This window comes from Cebidichthys violaceus, unplaced genomic scaffold (assembly GCF_023349555.1).
Source record: "Cebidichthys violaceus isolate CVI_PGR_0920_01 unplaced genomic scaffold, fCebVio1.0.p SCAF_23, whole genome shotgun sequence".
Taxonomy (NCBI): domain Eukaryota; kingdom Metazoa; phylum Chordata; class Actinopteri; order Perciformes; family Stichaeidae; genus Cebidichthys; species Cebidichthys violaceus.
Genome location: NW_027176406.1, coordinates 8,906,311 through 8,926,092, shown reverse-complemented (window position 1 = coordinate 8,926,092; position 19,782 = coordinate 8,906,311). Strand labels below are relative to the sequence as shown.

At 39.2% G+C, this 19,782-nt stretch overlaps 2 protein-coding genes and 1 long non-coding RNA gene across 3 annotated transcripts in view; 1 reads left to right on the top strand and 2 right to left on the bottom strand.

Annotated features, from left to right (window-relative positions):
• Positions 1-712: 712 nt before the first annotated feature.
• Positions 713-12,228, bottom strand: LOC137878255 (sterile alpha motif domain-containing protein 9-like). The gene is made up of 3 exons (XM_068718481.1): positions 12,142-12,228; positions 7,825-7,891; positions 713-6,027 (listed from the first exon to the last, which is right to left on the bottom strand). The coding sequence occupies exons 2-3, from the start codon at positions 7,826-7,828 to the stop codon at positions 1,400-1,402; spliced, it is 4,632 nt and encodes a 1,543-aa protein (XP_068574582.1). The 5' UTR covers positions 7,829-7,891; positions 12,142-12,228; the 3' UTR covers positions 713-1,399.
• Positions 10,876-11,639, top strand: LOC137878533 (uncharacterized). Its single transcript, XR_011103623.1, has 2 exons — positions 10,876-10,986; positions 11,478-11,639. It is a non-coding gene; the product is annotated as an uncharacterized lncRNA (long non-coding RNA).
• A 1,567-nt stretch (positions 12,229-13,795) lies between the features above and the next one.
• The window catches only part of LOC137878254 (sterile alpha motif domain-containing protein 9-like), a 13,760-nt gene continuing 7,773 nt past the window's right edge, over positions 13,796-19,782 (bottom strand). Inside the window, exon 3 of the mRNA XM_068718480.1 lies at positions 13,796-19,168. Coding sequence (XP_068574581.1) covers positions 14,541-19,168 — 4,628 coding nt within the window. The 3' untranslated portion in view covers positions 13,796-14,540. The remainder of the gene's footprint in view (positions 19,169-19,782) is intronic.

The window sequence follows — 19,782 nt, the reverse complement described above, 5'->3', positions numbered from 1 at the left end:
TTTTTTGGGTGTCCCTTAAAATAATTATTAAATAGTCTGTGTTGTTGCCATAGACTAAGGGTTGTTGCAGCAAACTTCTAAAGCATGTAATAATCATTTAATCCGAGTTATCTCTGATGATCAAGTGATAATTAAAAAAAAAGGAATGACAGATATTGCAGAAATATGTGGTGTTTATCTATTAAAACTATTTGATATGTCAAAAACATTTATTTGAGTACCTGTAAATCTGATGACCACATACTAATTAGATTGAAGTACACAGAAAATTACCTGTGTGTGCAACCACTATCAAAACCACAACTGGTAACTTGGTAAACATTTTTGATTCTTGTTTTCACACCATGTCTGAAAAGTTGTTCACTCTCTTTAAGTCATAAAATATTTTTTTAATTGTTTTTAAACTCATCTGCATTGCAAATGTATTAATCCTGTATTGAGGAATGCCTGCAAATACAACTCTAACAGCCACCATTTTGGTCTTCAGGTCATTTTACAATTACTAAACTACATGGTTTAGCTCCAACATGTGTAGTGGGGATGACAATAAAGAGATTAACAGACAAAGCTCTTACACTATAAATTAATATCTTCTAAAAAGGCTATCACTATCAGTTGAACTTCAAAGGTTGATGTAGTAGGATTGACAACATAAAACAAACTAACATTGAAGAAAACAAGTTTATTTTCTTTCAAGACATGTTTAATATATTTCAGAACAGTAATGTTTACAAAATATTTCTTTATGTTACTATCAAAAACAATATAAGTATATAAAATAGAAAAGTATAGCCAAAGGTACTGGCGTAATTTGTATTATGAACAACAATCAATTCATCTACTCAGTTTATTTTCTGTTTTACAGCAGTCTAGTTCAGTTTCCAAAGGATAACACCAAACGTGAACCAGTTAGCAAAATCCAGGCACAAATCCTCACTTGAGATGCATTCGAAAGGTGTGAACTGGTCCTTCTGAACTGGATCTACAAACAATATTAAAATAACAGGATACTAGATTCAGGTTTAAACAGGCCCTTTAAGTTCCTATTTGAGAAGCATTGAGCTGTAGAGAGAGAATTTCAGTTTACATTGTTATCAATCATGTCATCATAGTCCATTAATATATACATACACACAAAAACTTGTATATAGATAAATATGTGTACTGAACAATACAAGTATGAAAGGAGAAAAATGTAAAATATAGTAATCAAACTATCTTACAAAAAAATAGCAATTTGTACCATAACACGTGCTTCAACAAACTGCAGGTAGAAGCTTTGTGTTTGTGATCTTTCTTCTTTTTTTAATCTGTTCTTGGTAACGAGGTGGATATTAAGCCCATGCTTCAGGAAGATGTCGTACAGCCATATGTGACGGGATCATTGTTCAAAGAGAAACTATTGTTTCACAATGATGTTGCAGGCAACGAGCCCTCTGAATGTGAACCCCAGGTAGAACGTGATGTTTTCATTACTATGAGGCACTGATGGTACATGAAGAGGCTGGATATTGAACTTCTTTTTCCGAGGGCCTTCAAGGTACACCACTCCATCTTCAGTCCATCCAGAAACACATTTCAGCATTATGGCGATCTCAGGCTTTTTCCATGCCTCACCCCGAAACCACTTCATGCGTTTCACAGAGACTGAGAACCCCTTTGTGACTCTTTCAACCTTTCTCTTGTGGACAAATTTATCCAGTCCGTTCCCACTGCCCAGAAAGAAATGGGTGTAAATCCTTCTTTTCCTCTGAGGAATGTCCTTCCTCTTGGTCCAATAGCCTTTTTCCAGGTGTTCAACAGCTGAGTGCACAATTTCATATTTGGTTTCTTTCTCATCATCTGTGTCATGATCCTCTGGCCAGAATAGCAAGGTAAGCAAAAACAGGGCACCTGGTAAACATTTCCTTTTATCAGTTGGGAACTGATGACAAAGTGCCTGCAGATCTTTCAGAGGAGCGACCTTTTGAATCTGTGGTGACAGGCAGTTCAGAGTAAGGTGGGATGTTATGTAGTTGACAATATCCCTTTGACCAAATTTGGCCATTTTTGGATTACTGGGGTAGAGAGAAAGGATGGTCTCGAGACGACGTACTGCATCCTTCTGGTCAGTTAGTTTGGAGAGGATGGATGTTATGTTCCCCCCACCAAGATGATAGATGATCATGCGTTTTTGGAAAGGAGTCAGATTGGCTGGGATTGATTCCCCTTGAAGCGCAGTAGAATAAGTTTCACTGAAATATTTCCCATACTCTGAAGATTTTTTTGCCAACCATTTCAGTGGATGGCTTAACTTCTCCTCAGAACTTTCAGGGGTCTCTTCTCCATCTGAACCAATGTCTGTCTGGAAGTAACTGAGTTCTTCTGAAATCCATTCGAGGGCATCTTGCATTGTCTTGTTGAGTTTTTTCAAACGGCCATGAAATGGTTCCCAGGCGTCTTCAACTTTCTCAGGAATGTAGTCTGTTAACAGGTACTTCATACACTCTGAATGGCCATTGGCTCTGTTAGCAAACACTTGCGATGAAGATATCAGTTTGAGCAGGCTGAATCCAATCTCAACTTCAGAGAAAAACCCTGAGCTGTTAAGGTGTTCCATATCTGCGTCAGCTGCTTTCTCACATTCTTGAAAACATTCCTGCGCTTTCAGTGCAGTCTCCACAGCATCTGCTATATTCTGGGCCGTCTTTGGTACATTGTCGTTTTCAATGGCTTTGCACTTAGCTTGGAACCATTTCCTGTACACCTGCCCTTTTGTGTCCAGTATGTATGAGTTGTTGGGCTGCTGTTGGGCTGCTGTTTCTGCCCAGAATTTTGCCTCTTCAAACTTTTCATAAGTGTAATGAAGACGGGCAAGTTGTTGTGCAAATAATGAATTTTTATTGAAACGCTGGAACGCTTCCTTGAGTAACTCAATTGCTTTATCTGGGCTTTTTTCATTTTCACACACATGCTCAATCAGAGGAGAGAAAAAACTATCATATGTATCCCCTTTGATTATTCTGGATCGCCTTATGAAAAGTGCTCTCAAAAATGACAGATATTCCTCCCTTCCAAATCGGTGCTCAAAAAGCACGTCGTTGCTCAGCAAATCCATTGCCAAACTGCTTTGGGTCTTTTGGTTCCCTAAAAGTTGTTGAAGAATTTCCTTTGCAATGAGTGGGTGGATGATTCTGATTGATTCAATGTGCGTCTCTTCATCCCTAAGGTGCAAGAAGATTAGTTTAGCCTGGTCACCGAGGGATTTCTCAAACTCATGTTGGCGAAACCTTTCTAAGTGAATGGATAAGGCAAGCAAAGCTTCACAATGAGACTGAGAGATGAACGAGTTTTGAACATAAGTGTTCAGCAGTGCTACATAGAGAATGAGGCTAGTGACAACAGATTGGTGGTCAATGCCTTGGAGCAAATGTTCCACAAACTGTTGAACATATTTCTCATCGAATCCTTCACTCATCAAAACAAATGTCAGGATGAAATCAGCTTCATATCCTAACTTCTTAAGTGCCTCGTGTTTTCCAGCAAACTTTCTCTTCTCTTGATCAGACAGTTTGTGAGTGACAGACACATTCTGTAACGGAGACTCCTTACATCTTTTCTCTGGATCATGGGATCGTCTGCAGTTCAACAAAATGAAACATAGAGTTCCATGCAGGATTCTTTTGGTCTTAGTGGCAACCTCCAGTTCGTTCCTGAGATCATCTAGGTATTCTTTGTCCGAGTCTTCAATGAGGAGCAGCACAGGAAGACACATCTGTTGATCTTTTTCTTCATATTCTCTCAGTTCAACTGCATGTTGCGCAACAACAGCAGCTGGGTATGAAGGCTTCACAACTGCACACCTTAGACCTTTCCTGTTGTTCCACAGCACTTGTCTTGCAACAGTGCTTCCACCACTTCCTGGATGATGGAAGATGTTTATGCTGTTCACTGAAGTTTGATCTGTATTCCACTTCAAAGCGTCATTGACTAAATTGGAAACATCCTGATAAGCATCTCTTTCAATTACCTCTCCAACATACTTGTGCTCAGCAAGCCAGAAATTCAACCAGTTTATTCTACCACCATGGTAGAACTGCTGGTCAATGTTTGCTTTCTCCTCATCAATGAAGTCTTTGGTTGTTTCATCACAATGATCGACCGTCAGAATTTCCAGAGAATACATCTTTTCCTCTTCATGTGTTTCAAGAACACAAGTCCCTTTCACAAAGACTGGCAAGTGTTTTCTGGCACATGCTTTTACAGATTGTACTTGCTGTAGAGTTGCATTAATGTGACTCATTTTCATCCCAACAACACTGGAATTGTTCACACTTTGTGTTCCACATGACCCCTCTGCAAAGCCTTGCCACTTCTGGAAGTTTTTCTGTGATTCACAGATGCAGATGATGTCTTCATGGCCTTTCATGTCTGTGAAAAACTCATTAAAGGTGTGCAAGAGTGGTTTCTCAACTGGCGATGGGAGAAGAAAAACAACCTGGAATGTCCCTTTTGGCAAGATTTGTTTACAGATCAAAGACACAGATTCCCGCAGGACAGTCATTTTTGTCTTGATCCAAGTCATTTCATCACATGGAGGTTCATTTCCTTTGAAGTCAGAACGGCCATTACAAAAGATCCAACTAGTTTGCTCAAACAGATGCAAGTGGCTTGTGAATTCTTTGATGCTCATGTCACCGGATATCCTATAGCTCTGCAGAGAATGCATGTTTGCAGCGTGATGCTGAAGGTACTTACTGCAAAGACCTGATATCTTTGAGTCTGGGTCAAAGTCAAACACACAGAACACGGCCATGTTAAGCAGCCATTCAATGTTGCAAAGGTCATCAGGGTTGAATTTGTTTGTGACGAGTATGAACCATTTATCCTTTTCGATAAATTTCTTCCCACAAGTCATTAGCATTTTCAGTTTCCTTCCAAGGTCTTGGCAGAAGTCTGGGGCACCTAGGAACAGATTTTTCTCTGCTTCTTCTCTTTGGGCATCGCGATCTTTGACACGCTCGCAAAAATCACTTATGTCTTTGTCGATCACCGGTTCCGTCTTTGAACCCACCCTCCGCAGAATCGTTTCTTTCTCAAATTCTACTTTGTTAGATGACTCTTTGAAGTTTGGCAGACGAACTTTATACACCTTGTTCTTAACAATACTTATTGAAGGCACAATGTCAACCTCTACCACATATCTCTTTTCTGTACTTTCTAGATCCACAACCTCAATGAACCTTGGTGGCCGTACACACTCGCGTACATGCTCCCTGCCAGAAGAGAAACTCCTTTCAATGTAGTCCAAAGCATCTACATAAATGTCTTTCTCTTGAACAGGGATACCAATTATCTCACCATGCACATATCCTGCATCATCCATGCTGTCCATCACACCAAAGTGTATTGTGCCATTTGATCTGATATTCATACAGCCAGTTGCAAATTTAAGGACCTCTTTGGCAAACTTAGCTTGGAGTCTTGTGCGATCCAACGCAGCAGCTAAAGCTAAAGACTTAAATTCATGGCATGGAGATATCAGATTAGAAGCACCTGATTCAGGTTGCAGAACTCTGTGCTTTACATATAAGAAATCAATCCCTTCTTGATCAAATGGTCGTGGTCTGCAGTCTTCTTTTGAAGTGAACACCTGAGCCGTTTGTCTGTCTTTTACGACAGCTTGATCTTTCTCAGGAATCTGTGCTGGAGGACCTTCACTTGTTGTGGGAAGACATTGAACAGATTTTTGATCAATGTTTTTCTGTTCCAACTCGTTTTTTTTGCCACCGGTGGTCTTTTTCTTCTCTTGAGACTTTTTCTTGGAGTTGAGGAGCTCATCTCTCTTTTGAATAATCAAAAGAGCAGGCCCTGATTTCATGCCAATCTTTGTCTTCAAAAAGTCCTCATTCAGTGCAAGAAGGACTTGTCCATCTACCTCTTCTTCAAAGAGCTTTTCTATGTACTGCTTCTTCACTCCAATTAATCTTAGCCAGTCGCTTACTTGAGATTCAGTCCAACCCTTGGGTGACTGCTCAAGTTCGTCAGCTGTACAGTGAGAAAAGAGAGAAAACAATATGTTTGATCATGAATGAGAGAATCAGAGAAGCACTTTGTTTCTCTGCCACACTTTAGGCATATGCAATTTGCTAATTTAGAAAAGTTTGTTAAATAATATTTTTCATTTTGTCAACAAATCCGATGATGGGTGGAAAACCAAGAATGTGTTAGTCCATATTTCCATATTTCAATACTTTGTAACTTCCTTTCACTTCCCAATCAATTGCTATCCAAGACTTTAATCCAGTATTTTTTTGGGGGGGCTATTTGGGACAACAGAACAAACTGCAAACAAAATGTAGCTTTTCGACTTGAACCTCTGGCAATTGCACTCTGTGGTTGCCGGGGCATATTGACCATTGATCATATGGTATCACTCTACGCCAGCGGTATTCAATTAAAATTCCAAAAGGTCCAGATTGAGAAAATCTCCTCGGGCAAAGGTCCGGAACGTTACAATAATATCTAACTTGCGCTATTTAGTGCCATATATATATATAAATATTCAAGAAGTCTAGTAGTAGTAACATCTCTGTGTTGTCAACAACTGTCTAATCAAATAAAGAAAGTACACCAATTATATTTTAACAATTATTATTCTCAGTTTTCAAATTTAACTGGATGGATTATAAATAATACATAGAAATACATAAATAAATGTTCTTCTCATTTCAAGTAAAATAAGGGCTGGATTAAAGAATAAGTGACACAACAGAAATGTTAAAATATAGTACTTCATTTTAGAAAAAATAATTTGACCTGCAGCTTTAAATTCAGTTCATTGGACAGTGAATGAATGTGTTAGGATTCTGATTTTACTGGGCTCTTAGGGTTATTTTCTGTGTCTTCACTTCAGATGTGAGTGGATACATTTGCTCCAAATGAGACAAACTGTTTTTAAGCTGCCCGTGGGAAGAATTCACCTAAAAGAGTCTTTTCATTCTTGGTTGAAGACTCTGGTCTCTCCTGACATTTTTCTCTTTTTGGAGATCGTCCTGTGATTTGACTTTTTCAACTCACCAAATAATCGTCCTGCTCGGCGATCTATTTCCTCGTCTCTCCCCCGTGTGTCACGGTGTGTGTACATCTCACTCGAGTCAGGAAACTTGTCAGAATACCCATATTTGATTGGCTGAGCTGCATCACGTGATGTGATTTACGCCGCTGAACAAGTGCCGTCAAGGCTGAAAAAGCTGCGCCGGTTAAAATAAAAGCGCTCCATCAAAATGTAATAATTCTCAATTATCTATCGTTTAAGGTCCTGGGTCTGGATCTGGACCGCGGTCCGCCTATTAGTGACCCCTGGACTGAGAGGTTTAAACTTCATTTAAACACAGACAGTGGCAGAATTTCAGTCTTCGTATTACTGGATCTCAGTGCTGCATTCGACATGGTCGACCATGATATACTACTAGACAGACTAAATGTCTGGTTGGGACTCTCTGGCACAGCACTTAACTAGTTTGAATCCTACTTGAAGGACAGAGAATACTTTGTCGGGGGGGGGGGGTAATGTGGGTTGGCCATCACGAGTGACCCTATCATTTGTCAGATAATCATTTGACTAATGTTTAATATGAAAATACACATTAATGTCATAATGTAAATAATATATACATAACAGTAGATAGTTGATGGTAGAGCCAAACCGTGGTGCCAAGGGAAACACTTTAAAAGTAAAGAGGAAAAAATATATACATTTCACTACAACCAGATCAAAATACTATAGACCTTTGTACTGAAAAAAAGGTCATATCATAAAAAAGGACTCGTCTCTTCACTCACCCATGATTTTCTTTCTCCTTACTTCGTCACATTATCAACTTTGGCTTCTCTTATTATCACCTTCCATCTGCAAGAGAACACATTTACAGTTACTTTTAACCCATTATCATCTTGACGTGTGGATGAAATCTGGTTATCAAAAACTGCTTCAGTTTACAATCTTGTTTCCACTACCGAGAAATGCTATATTCGCTTCATCACAGATCCCGTCCTAACAATGGCAGACACTTGCAGCACTTGTGTTGCTTTGGTCTGGCTTTACTCTTGACCAATTTGTTACAGAAACTTTGGGCTTACTAGCTACGAAAGAAAATAGGGGCTCATTACCATGAGAAAAATGTCGTAAAAATTTAGCTTTTGACTGCTTTTAAATGGTGTAAAAAGCGGCATGTTAAAGTCCCACAGTTAGAGCGGCGTAAAAAAAATGTGCTTTATAGGTTAAACCGCCGCAAAAGTGTCGTTTTTAACATACATTTAGTAAAAATAGAGCTGTTTAATGTCGCTTTCAGAATCAGAATCAGCTTTATTGGCCATGTATGCGTATGCATACAAGAAATTTGACTCAGTTTTTTCCGTTGCTATAAAACTATAAAAGTTCACAAGAAGTTTTGACAGTGTGGCTGCTACTGCCCAAAGACGTCGCAATATATACACGCCAATATTACAAGTAGTATCATTGAGGTTCAATTGAGATATCGCTTCTCACTTTTCTGCATTTTAGAGTCATACTCTTGGATTGAATCTTGTATTTGTGATGGACAGTCCACAATATACCTTTGTTTGAGACACAAACCTTTGGAAATTATTCTGTATTTGAGATATATACACCTTTGGACAAATTACGTTTCTGTATTGGTGATGTAAAGACTTGAACTAACATGAACCTCATTCTGAGCTTCAAGTTAAGATACAGTTACTCCATGGGGCTTTTATTTTGAAAGGGTGGGACTGGGTGGGTGAGAGAAGGGGAGAGGAGACAGAATCATAATGTGACTGAATTGACTGAATATCTCAAAGTCATGTGTGTGTGTCAGTGTCTCTGTGTGTTTAGCTGCACTAATGAGCTCATATCAAACACCTGTGTGCTTGGGTGCATGTGTGTCACTGGTTGCCATGGTGATTGGAGCACCTGTGTGTCAGAGGCTAATTATGAGGGGTTCGAGTATACAGGGGTTTTTCAACAAAACTAACTGTCAAACCTCTGCCGTTTATACCAAAACCGTGAGTCAAATCAACAACATATGGGTACCATGAGAAAGATAAGACTCTGCCGAACACGGTGATGTAATTTTTATGTTTGTGGGGTGAAAAATGTGAGCTACAGAGCAAAATACAAAACTGGTACCGTCTGCTTTCTTTGAGAAAATAGTGGTCAGATTTAACATGAAGTCTAATGGAGCAGTTAGTTGGAGTTCATATCATTTTCAGGCTCCTTGAGCCAAATATGTAAGTCCGTTAGATTCAATAGACACATGCGTGCGACCAGCACAAAATTTCCAATCATTTTGGCCAAAAATGGTGTATAAAGAGTACAAATTGTGGGACTAGAAACAGTTTGTTTGGAGAAATCACAGAATACTTTTCATGCTCTGCTCCACTCTGACTGAGATGTCCTCACTCTAGTGCTGAACATTCTGTGCAATACACACCCATTATAAAGTCTGAAACGGACCCAAAATGTTCCTGAAACATATTCTGTGACTTCATGAAAATTGTTCTAGCTATCAAAATGCCCATTTGGCCAAATAAACTCCAGCGTTTTGTCTAGGTTTTAAACTTCGAATAATTTTTCTACGTTATTGTATGACTAGTCAATATGGGAACCAAAGTTAAATGGTTTTTTTTGCTCTCTTCACGCCAAAACCCCATTCAAGTGAATGGAGAAATGTTGCTCCGTTTTTCAGGCAAATCTCTCTACAAAATAGATAGCACACAATTCCTGATCAGGCCGCACATTTTGATGTATTTTTTGCGCAGGTGTTGGCAACGCTATGTGAGAAGAAACACGGCAAACTTTTGTATTTTCACCCGGAAGAATATTATTAAGCCTGCAGGATTATAGTCAGTGTGCTGTGGCACAAAGACAGTAAAGCCACGCTGAATGATTGTCTGACTGACTGATGTTACCTGTGTGACAGGTAAGTACAGTGCTGTTGATGTTTTACTATAACTACGTATTCAATTGCTACATATTGAACTGTGAGCATTTTGACGTTTAAAAAAATGACTACAGTCTCCTGTGAAAAGATGTTTAAAAACTGGTCCAAAAACTGAATCATTTTTGCTAATACTTTACAGATGTCCACCTGTACCCTTGAAAATATGACAGACCATCTGACACCTGCGTGGCTTTGACAACGACATTTAAAGAAGGAAAGGGAGATTATGAAATTCCTTGTATGTGCAACATACTCTGGCAAAACAGTTCTGATTATGCCCAGTGAGCACCAACCCGGATTTCAATGTTGATTTCTGGTTGAAAACGCGTTGAAATGAAGTCTAAGACCTCTTTTCACTGTCTTTTCAACCGGCTAAATTGCGGTTACATTACATTACATTCATTTAGCAGACGCTTTTATCCAAAGCGACTTACAATTCATTCTATCTACACACCGTAGACGCAGCTACGGGAGCAATTTTGGGGTTAAGTGTCTTGCTCAAGGACACATTGACATGAGACTAGTAGAGCAGGAGCCGAGGATCGAACCACCGACCTACAACCTATAACCTACAATATCAACGTGTCACAAAACACTAATTTGTTTTAAAATATTGATGGTTTGTTCATTTGTAGGTTGAAAGAGACACGATTTTGGTTACTTTTAACGTATTTCTCCAAAATCATATTACGCTGGCCGGTGAAATGTGGTCTACGCGAAGACGTGATTTCAACGCATTTAATGTTTCATATAAAACGTGATAAATATGTAACTATAGACTGTGTGCTGTCAACAAGAAGCTCCCAGGACATCGTAATGAGAGCAGACCACATTCTGAGTGTCGTGTTTACTGCTGGAACACGCATGCGCAGGGACATAGGCTCAGAGTGTTTCTACAACTTTGAAACATGCAACTGTCTCTGGAAACACGGCACGAGACCTGCGGAGCGAATTGAACGAGCTGACGAAATAAACGTGAGGCTTCACGATAACGACGTACCCTGTAAGTACATGAACTATTGGACTCCAATATTGCAAACCGAAATATGCACCATTTGTATCATTTTATGCTCACCATGCGGGCGAGGCTGCTAGCTTGTAGCATTAGCATGTTAGCTTGTAGGCACGTTAGCTTGCAGCTACAGCACTACGAACAGTAAACAAACACGTGTGTTAGTTAATGTTGAAGACTCTTCATGGACTGTCGCTGTAGAGTTTAGGACATTTCACATGTGAAATACACGACGCAGAGCGCGTGGGGCTGTACACAGTTTAAATGTGGAGGACGTGAGTAAAACAAAGTAATGTACAAATAAGAAGACGGTCAAAACATTGTTGTTTGGCTTATAGCAATATACAAAGAACAAAGTATTATACTGTGTAATATCCAAGTCGCATCTTTACGTTTAAAAGACTACTATGGTCTCCGGTGAAAAGACGTTCAAAACTGGTCTAAAAGTGTAAATGTTTTTCTAATACTTGTTTTATTTACAGATGCCTACCTTGAAAATATGGCAGACCATCTGAAACCGGCTCCTGTGTGGCTTTGACAACGACATTTATAGAAGGACAGAGAGACTATGGTTGTATATAAAGAATATTGTTAGATATTTAACTAACGTTATGTTGTTGCTTAATAAACACAAAGTAACTGTTGCCTGTGTCACTTGGTCTTTGTCCTGTAAGGGGAAACTGCTGATGTGTTATATGAGTAAGTATTTCGTTGCTACATATTGAACTGTGAGCATTTAGACGTTTAAAGAACGTTTAAAACACGGTGACGTTGAAAAGACGTTGAGAATTGGTTCAAAAGTGAAAGTTTTTTCGCCGACTATTTATAGACGTTGATTGCACGTTCGTTCGTTTAGACCAGATTTCACCGGGATTTGCAAAATTGTCTTTCAACTGATAAATGTGGATGTAGTTTCTTATTAAGCCTCTGAAATGATATACTACTATTAGCACAATGTAGAGGACGAAAATTGTAGTATTGCAAATCCCGTTGAAATCTGGTCTAAACGTGAACGTTGAAACCTTCACTTTTGAACCAATTTTGAACGTCTTTTCAACGGAAAAATGCTCACTGGGATATGCAAAAAAAACAAACATTAACATAAGCAACTAAATAAATAAACAGAAAGCCGAACAGTGTTCTTACCTTGGATAGATACCGACAGAAATCAGCTGTTGACCCTTTTCTCTTCTGGATGTTTTCCACACGTTACAGACATAACGTCTAAAGCACGACCGCTGTAACTTCACTCGACCCCTCTCTGTTAGCACTGGGCTGCACCCACTGCGTCTGCGCTGATGAACAGCTCGACTGCCCCCCCGGAAACCTTAAAGTCAGTCAAGATAAAACTGAACCGGACACAACTGAACGTGTTTGTTTATATCATTAGACACCTTTTACCTTGCATTTGTACAACCAGCACTACAACCTTAATGTTAACAATACTCTATTTTAAGTCTATTGAAATGAGGTAAAAGAAGAAAAGGAACTTGTTTTTAAATTAACTACAAGCTATTTCTGTTCTGGTTTAAGCTCGGGCAGTATTTATTTGATAGGAGAACAATTCTGGTCACAACAGATAAATGGGATTGTGAAGGCGGAATGAATTTACCAAATCATGTTGAATAATGGCAGATGTAAATGTGTCCAATATTTAGAAAATTGCAAAATAGTATTTAAATTTAAAATTAATTAAATTTCACAGAAAGCCAGGGGACACAGGCCTAGTGAGTCTGACATCTGAATTTAATCCGGTCCAAATGGGGAGGAAAAAGGCAGGGATCACCTGAGCTGCACCTTTTATCATCACATTAAACAAGTCAGTCAAAGAACAAAAAGTTTCACTCAAGGAAATAAATTACATGGTTTAGAAAATGAGCTGCTGTCAAAGTTATTTAAATCAAGATCCTTAATATGATGTTTGTTTCCTGATCAAATTATTAGATTTACATCATATCAGAATTACAGAGACACCTCCAAGTAAAACAAATACATATATTTCGGTTTTGGAATCAGCCTTGTGTCGAATATAATGTGACTATATGGCAGAAAACTTCCCACAAGGCAACTCACACCAAAACAATCAAAATTGATAAATAGCATAACAAGTAAGAGGAAAAATATGTATCCTGATTTTTTTGGGTGTCCCTTAAAATAATTATTAAATAGTCTGTGTTGTTGCCATAGACTGTATATAAGGGTTGTTGCAGCAAACTTCTAAAGTTTGCAATAATTCTTTAATCTGAGTTATCTCTGATGATCAAGTGCTAATTTAAAAAAAGGAATTACAGATATTGCAGAAATGTGGTGTTTATCTATTAAAACTATTTGATATATCAAAAACATTTATTTGAGTACCTGTAAATCTGATGACCACACACTAATTAAATTGAAGTACACAGAAAATAACCTGTGTGCAACCACTATCAAAACCACAACTGGTAACTTGGTAAACATTTTTGATTCTTGTCTTCACACCATGTCTGAAAAGTTGTTCACTCTCTTTAAGTCATAAAATATCTCAAATCAGGTTGTTTTTAAACTCATCTGCATTGCAAATGTATTAATCCTGTATTGAGGAATGCCTGCAAATACAACTCTAACAGCCACCATTTTGGTCTTCAGGTCATTTTATAATTACTAAACTACATGGTTTAGCTCCAACATGTGTAGTGGGGATGACAATAAAGAGATTAACAGACAAAGCTCTTACACTATAAATTAATATCTTCTAGAAAGGCTATCACTATCAGTTGAACTTCAAAGGTTGATGTAGTAGGATTGACAACATAAAACAAACTAACATTGAAGAAAAAAGTTTATTTTCTTCCAAGACATGTTTAATATATTTCAGAACAGTAATGTTTACAGAGTCAAATATTTCTTCATGTTACTATCAAAAACAATATAAGTATAAAAAATAGAAAAGTATAGCCAAAAGGTACTGGCGTAATTTGTATTATGAACAACAATCAATTCATCTACTTAGTTTCTTTTCTGTCTAACAGCAGTCTAGTTCAGTTTCCAAAGGATAACACCAGATAGCAAAGTCCAGGCACAAATCCTCACTTGAGATGCATTCGAAATTCCTTTTGATGACAGATGTGAACTGGTCCTTCTGAACTGGATCTACAAACAATATTAAAATAACAGGATACTAGATTCAGGTCTAAACAGGCCCTTTAAGTTCCTATTTGAGAAGCATTGAGCTGTAGAGAGAAAATTTCAGTTTACATTGTTATCAATCATGTCATCATAGTCCATTAATATATACATACACACAAAAACTTGTATTGTTCAGCACACATATGTATCTATATACAAGTATGAAAGGAGAAAAATGTAAAATATAGTAATCAGACTATCTTACAAAAAATAGCAATTTGTACCATAACATGTGCTTCAACAAACTGCAGGTAGAAGCTTTGTGTTTGTGATCTTTCTTCTTTTTTTAATCTGTTCTTGGTAACGAGGTGGATATTAAGCCCATGCTTCAGGAAGATGACGTACAGCCATATGTGACAGGATCATTGTTCAAAGAGAAACTATTGTTTCACAATGATGTTGCAGGCAACGAGCCCTTTGAATGTGAACCCCAGGTAGAATGTGATGTTTTCATTACTATGAGGAACTGATGGTACATAAAGAGGTTGGATACTGAACTTCTTTTTCCGAGGGCCTTCAAGGTACACCACTCCATCTTCAGTCCATCCAGAAACACATTTCAGCATCGTGGCGATCTCAGGCTTTTTCCATGCCTCACCCCGAAACCACTTCATGCGTTTCTCAGAGATTGAGAACGCCTTTGTGACTTTTTCAAACTTTCTCTTGTGGACAAATTTATCCAGTCCGTTCCCACTGCCCAGAAAGAAATGGGTGTAAATCCTTCTTTTCCTCTGAGGAATGTCCTTCTTCTTGGTCCAATAGCCTTTTTCCAAGTGTTCAACAGCTGAGTGCACAATTTCATATTTGGTTTCTTTCTCATCATCTGTGTCATGATCCTCTGGCCAGAATAGCAAGGTAAGCAAAAACAGGGCACTTGGTAAACATTTCCTTTTATCAGTTGGGAACTGATGACAAAGTGCCTGCAGATCTTTCAGAGGAGCGACCTTTTGAATCTGCGGTGACAGGCAGTTCAGAGTAAGGTGGGTCGTTATGTAGTTGACAATATCCCTTTGACCAAATTTGGCCATTTTTGGATTACTGGGGTAGAGAGAAAGGATGGTCTCGAGACGACGTACTGCATCCCTCTGGTCAGTTAGCTTGGAGAGGATGGATGTTATGTTGCCCCCACCAAGATGATAGATGATCATGCGTTTTTGGAAAGGAGTCAGATTGGCTGGGATTGATTCCCTTTGAAGCGCAGTAGAATAGGTTTCACTGAAATAATTCCCATACACTGAAGATTTTATTGCCAACCATTTCAGTGGATGGCTTACAGAAGATAAGCCAGAACTTTCAGAGATCTCTTCTCCATCTGAACCAATGTCTGTCTGGAAGTAACTGAGGTCTTCTGAAATCCATTCGAGGGCATCTTGCATTGTCTTGTTGAGTTTTTTCAAACGACCATGAAATGGTTCCCAGGCGTCTTCAACTTCCTTAGGAATGTAGTCTGTTAACAAGTACTTCATACACTCTGAATGGCCATTGGCTCTGTTAGCAAACACTTGCGATGAAGATATCAGTTTGAGCAGACTGCATCCAACCTCAACTTCAGAGAAAAACCCTGAGCTGTTAAGGTGTTCCATATCTGCGTCAGCTGCTTTCTCACATTCTTGAAAACATTCCAGGGCGTTCAGTGCAGTCTCCACAGCATCTGCTATATTCTGGGCCGTCTTTGGTACATTGTCGTTTTCAATGGCTTTGCACTTAGCTTGGAACCATTTCCTGTACACCTGCCCTTTTGTGTCCAGTATGTATGAGTTGTTGGGCAGCTGTTTGGCTGCTGTCTCTGCCCAGAATTTTGCCTCTTCAAACTTTTCATAAGTGTAATGAAGACGGGCAAGTTGTTGTGCAAAGAATGGATCTTCATGGAAACGCTGGAACGCTTCCTTGAGTAACTCAATTGCTTTATCTGGGCTTTTTTCATTTTCACGCACATGCTCAATCAGAGGAGAGAAATAACTATCATATGTATCCCCTTTGATTATTCTGGATCGCCTTATGAAAAGTGCTCTCAAAAATGACCGATATTCATCCCTTCCAAATCGGTGCTCAAAAAGCACGTCGTTGCTCAGCAAATCCATTGCCAAACTGCTTTGGGTCTGTTGGTTCCCCAAAAGTTGTTGAAGAATTTCCTGTGCAACCAGTGGGTGGATGATTCTGATTGATTCAATGTGCGTCTCTTCATCCCTAAGGTGCAAGAAGACTAGTTGAGCCTGGTCACCGAGGGATTTCTCAAACTCATGTTGGCGAAACCTTTCCAAGTGAATGGATAAGGCAAGCAAAGCTTCACAATGAGACTGAGAGATGAACGAGTTTTGAACATAAGTGTTCAGCAGTGCTACATAGAGAATGAGGCTAGTGACCGATTGGCGGTCAATGCCTTGGAGCAAATGTTCCACAAACTGTTGAACATATTTCTCATCGAATCCTTCACTCATCAAAACAAATGTCAGGATGAAATCAGCTTCATATCCTAACTTCTTAAGCGCCTCGTGTTTTCCAGCAAACTTTCTCTTCTCTTGATCAGACAGTTTGTGAGTGACAGACACGTTTTCTAATGGAGACTCCTTGCATCTTTTCTCTGGATCATGGGATCGTCTGCAGCTCAACAAAATGAAACATAGAGTTCCATGCAGGATTCTTTTGGTGTTAGTGGCAACCTCCAGTTCGTTCCTGAGATCATCTAGGTATTCTTTGTCCGAGTCTTCAATGAGGAGCAGCACAGGAAGACACGTCTGTTGATCTTTTTCTTCATATTCTCTCAGTTCAACTGCATGTTGCGCAACAACAGCAACTGAGTATGAAGGCTTCACAACTGCACACCTTAGGCCTTTCCTGTTGTTCCACAGCACTTGTCTTGCGACAGTGCTTCCACCACTTCCTGGATGATGGAATATGTTTATGCTGTTCACTGAAGTTTGATCTGCATTCCACTTCAAAGCACCATTGACACAATTGGAAACATACTGATAAGCATCTCTTTCAATTACCTCTCCAACATACTTGTTCTCAGCAAGCCAGAAATTCAACCAGTTTATTCTACCACCATGGTAGAACTGCTGGTCAATGTTTGCTTTCTCTTCATCAATGAAGTCTTTGGTTGTTTCATCACAATGATCGACCGTCAGAATTTCCAGAGAATACATCTTTTCCTCTTCGTGTGTTTCAAGAACACAAGTCCCTTTCACAAAGACTGGCAAGTGTTTTCTGGCACATGCTTTTACAGATTGTACTTGCTGTAGAGTTGCATTAATGTGACTCATTTTCATCCCAACAACACTGGAATTGTTCACACTTTGTGTTCCACATGACCCCTCTGCAAAGCTTTGCCACTTCTGGAAATGTTTCTGTGATTCACAGATGCAGATGATGTCTTCATGGCCTTTCATGTCTGTGAAAAACTCATTAAAGGTGTGCAAGAGTGGTTTCTCAACTGGCGATGTGAGAAGAAAAATGACCTGGAATGTCCCTTTTGGCAAGATTTGTTTACAGATCAAAGACACAGATTCCCGCAGGACAGTCATTTTTGTCTTGATCCAAGTCATTTCATCACATGGAGGTTCATTTCCTTTGAAGTCAGAACGGCCATTACAAAAGATCCAACTAGTTTGCTCAAACAGATGCAAGTGGCTTGTGAATTCTTTGATGCTCATGTCCCCGGATATCGTATAGCTCTGCAGAGAATGCATGTTTGCAGCGTGATGCTGAAGGTACTTACTGCAAAGACCTGATATCTTTGAGTCTGGGTCGAAGTCAAACACACAGAACATGGTCATGTTAAGCAGCCATTCAATGTTGCAAAGGTCATCAGGGTTGAATTTGTTTGTGACGAGTATGAACCATTTATCCTTTTCGATAAATTTCTTCCCACAAGTCATTAGCATTTTCAGTTTCCTTCCAAGGTCTTGGCAGAAGTCTGGGGCACTGAGGAACAAATGTTTCTCTGCTTCTTCTCTTTGGGCATCGCGATCTTTGACACGCTCGTAAAAATCACTTATGTTTTTGTCGATCACCGGTTCCGTCTTTGAACCCACCCTCCGCAGAATCGTTTCTTTCTCAAATTCTACTTTGTTAGATGACTCTTTGAAGTTTGGCAGACGAACTTTATACACCTTGTTCTTAACAATACTTATTGAAGGCACAATGTCAACCTCTACCACATACCTCTTTTCTGTACTTTCTAGATCCACAACCTCAATGAACCTTGGTGGCCGTACACACTCGCGTACATGCTCACTGCCAGAAGAGAAACTCCTTTCAATGTAGTCCAAAGCATCTACATAAATGTCTTTCTCTTGAACAGGGATACCAATTATCTCACCATGCACATATCCTGCATCATCCTTGCTGTCCATCACACCAAAGTGTATTGTGCCATTTGATCTGATATTCATACAGCCAGTGGAAAATTTAAGGACCTCTTTGGCAAACTTAGCTTGGAGTCTTGTGCGACCCAAGGCAGCAGCTAAAGCTAAAGACTTAAATTCATGGCATGGAGATATCAGATTAGAAGCACCTGATTCAGGTTGCAGGACTCTGTGCTTTACATATAAGAAATCAATCCCTTCTTGATCAAATGGTCGTGGTCTGCAGTCTTCTTTTGAAGTGAACACCTGAGCCGTTTGTCTGTCTTTTACGACAGCTTGATCTTTCTCAGGAATCTGTGCTGGAGGACCTTCACTTGTTGTGGGAAGACATTGAACAGATTTTTGATCAATCTTTTCCTGTTCCAACTCGTTTTTTTTGCCACTGGTGTTTTTTTTCTTCTCTTGAGACTTTTTCTTGGAGTTGATGAGCTCATCTCTCTTTTGAATAATCAAAAGAGCAGGCCCTGATTTCATGCCGATCTTTGTCTTCAAAAAGTCCTCATTCAGTGCAAGAAGGACTTGTCCATCTACCTCTTCTTCAAAGAGCTTTTCTATGTACTGCTTCTTCACTCCAATTAATCTTAGCCAGTCGCTTACTTGAGATTCAGTCCAACCCTTGGGTGACTGCTCAAGTTCGTCAGCTGTATAGTGAGAAAAGAGAGAAAACAATATGTTTGATCATGAATGAGAGAATCAGAGAATCACTTTGTTTCTCTGCCACACTTTAGGCATATGCAATTTGCTAATTTAGAGAAGTTTGTTCAATAATAATTTTTCATTTTGTCAACAAATCCGATGAATGTGTTCGTCCATATCTCAATACTTTGTAACTGCAAACAAAATGTAGCTTTTTGACTTGAACCTCTGGCAATTGCACTCCGTGGTTGCCAGGGCATATTGATCATATGGCATCGCCAACTATCTTTTTATTCCCTCCATGCAATTTCTAACATACCAGGACTGGCACAGAAGAGGCCTATATTGCATTAAATACCGGCCTGGTCAGACTGCTTTGTCTCATTTCTTAAATTGTCTGGGAGGTTTAACCTGCCAAAGGCCCACTTCATTAATTATTCACAGATTAGACTCCAAATATCCTATTTACTCAAGGCACCTGGCGCTATTTTAATTGGGCTTGGTGCTTGCTTTCAATCCATCAACCAAAGAATCAGTATCCACTCTCTGAGATTTAAAATCTGAGCTGAAATCACTTTCTCAGATTCTAAACTGTGCAAATAAACCTAACCACAGCCCT